This window comes from Callospermophilus lateralis, chromosome 10 (genome assembly GCF_048772815.1).
Source record: "Callospermophilus lateralis isolate mCalLat2 chromosome 10, mCalLat2.hap1, whole genome shotgun sequence".
NCBI classification, from domain to species: domain Eukaryota; kingdom Metazoa; phylum Chordata; class Mammalia; order Rodentia; family Sciuridae; genus Callospermophilus; species Callospermophilus lateralis.
In genome coordinates this window covers 57,953,403-57,959,402 of record NC_135314.1, presented here as the reverse complement: position 1 = coordinate 57,959,402, position 6,000 = coordinate 57,953,403, and the positions used below count along the sequence as shown (strand labels likewise).

Sequence of the window (6,000 nt, the reverse complement as noted above, 5' to 3'; positions counted from 1 at the left end):
GGTGGAGTTGCAGGTGGACCATTGAGAGCAGCCAGTTGGCAGTGGATGGTGATTGCTGATGGAATATGGCAGGGGCTGGGAGACACTGGCAGCTTCTGTGACAGTGATCAAATTTTAAACTTATTTAAAGGCATTCATGACTTTGCTAGTTAACAATATTTAATTTTTAATGAAGATTTTATTATATTAAAGAATATTGGGAAATCATACCAATATTTGTCACTCTCAAAGATTCTTCTACCTTATTTTTGAGACCAGGAAGTACCACTACCAGAAACCCAGCAGTCATCTCAGCCCTGACTGAAATGACTCAACTCCTTTTCCTCACTCTTTACACCCTATGCAACAAGCCCTTTCAGGTCCACTCCAGAACATTCTGGAAGTTTTCAGACCCTGTCTCTGTTGCTACCCCATTAGTTCAAGATGATGTTATTTTTCCCTGGACTATTAATAGCCTCCTCCTATGCTTCTCACGTCTCCTCTTCTTTCAACTCCTTGAACCCACAAGGCACTTTGTTGGAATATTACTCCTCTTCCTCCTTCCACCCCACTCCATACCCACTCTTCCAATGACTTGCTTCTTTCTATCCTTCAGATCTGGATAAATGTCACTTCTTCATTGAGGACCTTTCTTTCTAAAGAAAGAAAGATCTCCTACCTGTTGTTCTCTCTCAATCCCTGTTTATTTTCTTCTCAGCATGCTTTAACTGTAATTATTTTGTTTGTTGATTTTGTCTGTCTCCCTTTCTAAAATGTAATCTGTGTGAGAGCAGGCATCACATCTATCTCCTTGAGCCCTACATCCCTCATAGGATTGCCAAATTCACAAATAGATGATTCCAAGTTAAATTTGAAGTTCAGATAAACCATGGGTAATTTTTTAATAGAAAAATGTCCAGGAATCGCATGCCATTCTTACACTAAAAATGATTGGTGGTTTGTCTGAAATTCAAATTTATCTGGGCATCTAGCAGAACGGGCAAGTCTAGTCTTTAGGTCCTGACCCATAGCTAATTCTCATTACACATCTTTGAATGAGAACTTGGTAGCAGCATATCAAAACTGCTACTATGGCAACAAAGTGGGGGAAATGTAATAAAACTACAGAACTGAAGCAGTGACAAACATCTGTTCCTGTAATGTTTCTGATTTGTGTGTCTGCTTAACCCCAGAGCATCTAATCAACTCAGACCAAAAGTCTTGGGCAGCTCAATAGTCTGGGTGGGATGCTGACCACAGTTAGGGAGCTATAAGGTACAGCATTGTTATTTATTTACATTTTGTTTTGTTTTGTTTGGTACTAGGGATTGAACTCAGGGACACTCAACCACTGAGCCACATCCCCAGTCCTATTTTGTATTTTATTTAGAGTCAGGATCTGACTGAGTTGCTTAGCTTCTCACTTTTGCTGAGGCTGACTTTGAACTCATGATCCTCCTACCCTGGCTTCCCAAGTGGCTGGGATTACAAGTATAGGCTACTGTGCCAGGCCCTGCCTCATTTTTATCATGGCTCTATGCCTCAATCTTGATTTCCTCTGACCCTCATCTCCCAGACTGTCCGCAACCCAAGGAGAGATACTGCTTCTTCCTTTTCAACCACTCATCTCTAGCACCTTGCTTTGGAGCTGGGAGTAAGGACTCAATACACAGGTACCAAATGGTTTAATAAATGAGTGAATAGTAGGTTGAAAACTATTCCAGCTTGACTAGGACTGAAGGGTGTCCTGGGATACAGGGCTTTAGATGCAAAATTTGGAGTAGTCATGGGCAAATCAGAACAGCAGATCACCCAAGAGAATGAAATCTCTCTTCTTGGGGACAGGGATTTTTTGCTCAATATCATCATATTGGCTGTTACATGACCACCAAGATTAGATAGACTACAGTCCTGACTGCCCAACTATTTTAGGCTCACAGATGTAAGTTTGAAACTCTGCTGACCCCTTGGAATTCCCCATGCATGGAATAAATCCTAAGAATTTGATCTTGTGCTTCATTCTTCCTGGTCTTGTGGACCCTGAGGGATGCTTACAATTGTTCTCATAAAATGAAGGCCCTCTGGACAACTACATGGGCAGGAGTGTTAGCCTTGGTCCAGCCTCTTGGATTTACTTGGCTCACCAGTCCTGGCCAGTACAGATAAGTCTCATCAAGACTTAATTATAGTCATTCATCATTTCAACAGAATAGCAGCAAATTTATTGAGTAAGTAAGCTGATAGCCATAGAACTTTACAAAGAGATTTCCACAAATGTTCTGACTTATTTGACTGTGAAAAAATGAGTTCTCATTCTAACCCACCCGCTTCCCTGTTACTTCTACAAGGCACAAGGTTCTGAGGGAAATGGCACAAATCCATTCTCATGTATGGTAATGATGCTCCAGGCTCAGTTGAATTCTGCTGGTTTCCTGGAATTGGGGGTGAAGTGGCTCTTGAGAGGCTCCCAGCATTTGTAGTAGTTCTCATCCAAACAATTGGAGGTCTTGAGTCCCCACTTGGTGACCGCCAAATTTAGGGAAGATTCAAACATAAATGCCTGTAGGAAATGAGGATGGAGATAAGAAGGGACAAGATAGACAATAAAGAACATTTCATTAACTGTCAAGAGAAGATGTAGGTTGGCAAAATCTTCAACTCATCAATTGGTGAGGAGAGGAAATCCACACCCTGGGTTCTGGCTCTGGTCCTACCACTCAGAAGCTGATGAGACCTTGTGCAAGACCTTTAGCTTCTTAGGACCTTGAGTTTCATTCTGTGAAGTGGAATTGGGCACTTAGGCCTCACATTATTCTCATAGCATTATGGAGCTCATTTTACTAGATCCAAGAGCAGAGATGGGAGAGTCCTGAGATATTCTTCTTCTCAGGGGTCATCACTTACCTTGGCCATGTCCTTGTGAGAGAAGGCAATGTCTCTGTTTTGCAAAGGAGGAAGCTAAGGCTCAGAGCTAGGAAGTGAGTTGATAAGTTGTGGCAAGGCTGAGATTTGAGCTTGCTCTTTCAAGACTCTGACCAAGAAATCAGATGGGAAAAAGAAAAGGAGGAAGAAGAGGAGTGAAAAGGGAAAGGCAGGAATGACTATAGCACTTTTAAAGTCATATCCCAGTAGGGTCTGAATGGTGTAGCTCATATGTTCTGGATATTTTTGTCAACAACAGAAAGAATATTTAAATATTCTGTGCAGCTTAGATATTTCAGCTTCATCAGTAGCTGATTTTCCTACCACAGTGGCCTTAAAAAATAAGAGCAAAACCAAAAACAAACAAACCTATGATTTTTACATACTCACATTAAAAAATTTAAAGAATATAGCTTTTGGGGGGGGAGGGGCTTCACACATGCTAGGCAAGAGGTCTATCCACTGAACGACATTCCCAGTCAAGATATTTAAAGAATATAGCAGACAAAAGAGAAATGATAGCAGTTTTCTTGTGATGCTATTTGGAGCACCCATATTAATGTTTGTTGTCTCATGTACATTACCTTCTGTTTGCCTACATCAATGGAGATAAGTGTTCTTGCCTGACTTCCTATGGCAGACTCCATGTGAGCTCTGGATGAGATTTATGGAGTGTTATGTAAGGTATAAAGCTCTATTCAGGTATAGCTGTTATGGCAATTAATATTGCTGTCTTTTGCTGACTACTTCCCAGGTGCTTCCTAGAATACTAAAAGCCCCGTCCCAGCTAAGCTACAAAGACCATATTATATCAAGTTAATCATTCCAAACTAGAATAAGAATAAGGTGTCTACAATGCCCTTAGGTCTAAAATTATATAATGGGAATGAGTGAGAGAAACTCAAAGTTGGGTAAAGTGTTGGGTACTCCTCATCAGGTATTGTGGGCTCCCAGATACTCTGGGTCTCCCATCCTAATACCTCTTCATGGATAGCTCTTTCCTACTATTAGTCTAGATCCAGACATTACCTGAAGTCTCGCTCGTTATAAAAACTGCTTCCTGGTAACAATGACTATCCAAAGCCAATTTACGGGACCAACCAATGGTTACTGTGTGACAACTCAGGAGTAACCTGTGCACTTTCAGGAGCCTTCAGAAACGATAGCTTAAATAAGATTGTCAAACCTTGAGTCAGAGATATAGGGGTCTTATAAGAACCTTGCAGATACCCTTGCAAGGGACCTCAGCATAAACCAAATCCAAGCAGATGGGAGGTACTCTATTCCTTTCTCCTCCAAGCAGCTCCACCAACTCTGGCTTTGCAGTTAAGACCAAAAGCAAATTTCAGTGGACAGATGGACAGCTAGGGCTCACTGCTTAGGTAATTTATGAGCTGGGCATGGAGTCAAGCAGGTCTGTGTTATAGATTTTAAACCAGGTAGCATTGGAGACATTTGTTTAAAAATGTAAAACAAATTTGCATATGATTTAGCATAAAATTACTTCTTGTGGTCGATTAACTCTACCTCCAAGAATGCAAGAATAAAATAAAATCAAGTACCGCAGCCAATTGCAATTGTGTTCAGCCTCAGTGTTTACAGCCGGACACCGGAAGAATACAAAACAGTTTCTAAATCCCATCAGTTTCATTCTATGCCAAAGCAGAGCCAAGAAAAATGAGAAAACAGCTGAGATCTTGCTCACAAGCTTTGACCAGAATAAGGCAAAGGCTTGCTGACCCTCCTTGGCTTGAGAAACAGGTTGAAGGTGACATCCTGCCTCCCCTGCTGTTGTGGCCCTGGAGGATTATTGCCCAAAGCAGAAGACTCAGAAACAGAGCGCAGGCACAGGGCTGCATATGGATATTAATAATATTTCCTTGCATTTGAGCAGTTCATAAGATTAACTCACAACCATCTGCTGGGCTGGATAGCATGGCTTTTCTACAGATGGGGAAAATGGATCACAGAGAAGTAAAGTGACTTGTTCAAGGTCACACAAGAATTAAGGATAAGATTTGAATGCAGGTCTGACTCCAAGTCCAAAGGTCTTCCTACACCCCATACCATAAGTCTAGTATGTATATGAGTGTGTATATTTATATACACGTACATTTGCACAATCAGACACACAACTCTTCCTAGTCCACCTCTGTGACTTTGGAGAAAAAAGGCATTTTCCTCTCAACACAGTTGGGGAGCCCAGAGGCCACCAGAGCCTGGCATTTAATTTGCTTACCATGGTGCCATCAGCAATCCTCTCAGGAGCCAGCTTGGCCTTGCTGGCCTTCTCAAAGCAATCTGCATCAGGGCCGTGGGGGGTCATGGCACTGTGCAGGCTGCCTCCCCCTGGAAGGAATCCACCTTGCTTTGCCTCATAGTGACCTCGGATGAGTCCCATGAATTCACTCATGCAGTTCCCTAGGAAGGTTGAAGCATTATTATTTTTATTATTTAAGGCAAGAATAATAAAACATCAAGACCTCTAAAATATTATCCCTGCAGAATGCCAAGAAGATACGAGGATCTGATAAATTTTATAGGATTCATAAAAAATATGGTTTGACAGAAAAACAACATTCTTGGTAGGCAAAGCTCAACTCCATGGTATGTAGATGAAAGTCTTGAGTTCCGGTATCTGAAAGAAACTAGACTAGATCTAAAGAAATCAAGGCCCAGACAAGATAATAATAAAAATGGAAATCATAATAACAAGTGGATAGGTTCCCATATTAAAGTCATCTTCTCTTCTAGATCAGAGCTCCTTCCTCCAATAGCTGCAGCACAGCAGTACATAGTGTCACCACATTTCTGATTCCCAGTCTAGAAAGATGAAATGGGGTGTGGGTGCGTGTGTGTGTGTGTGTGTGTGTGTGTGTACTGATGGACGGTGATGTAATGGAAAGAAGCTTAGATTTACAGTTCATTATTAAATGATAATCTGTGTGACAGAATCTTGATATCTACAAAACACAGACTATAAATGATATTCATCTTAACAAAGATTAACTTTCTGTATCTTAATTGAATATAATCTTATTCTTCTGTTCTTCTATAATACTAAATCTTAAAATTGGAAAGGATTCTTACTGCTACTCA

At 41.0% G+C, this 6,000-nt stretch overlaps 1 protein-coding gene across 1 annotated transcript in view; it reads right to left on the bottom strand.

Annotated features, from left to right (window-relative positions):
* Positions 1-2,304: 2,304 nt before the first annotated feature.
* The window catches only part of Hgd (homogentisate 1,2-dioxygenase), a 44,617-nt gene continuing 40,921 nt past the window's right edge, over positions 2,305-6,000 (bottom strand). The window contains exons 13-14 of the mRNA XM_076868387.2: positions 5,141-5,322; positions 2,305-2,539 (exon numbers count right to left, since the gene is read on the bottom strand). Coding sequence (XP_076724502.1) covers positions 2,390-2,539; positions 5,141-5,322 — 332 coding nt within the window. The 3' untranslated portion in view covers positions 2,305-2,389. The remainder of the gene's footprint in view (positions 2,540-5,140; positions 5,323-6,000) is intronic.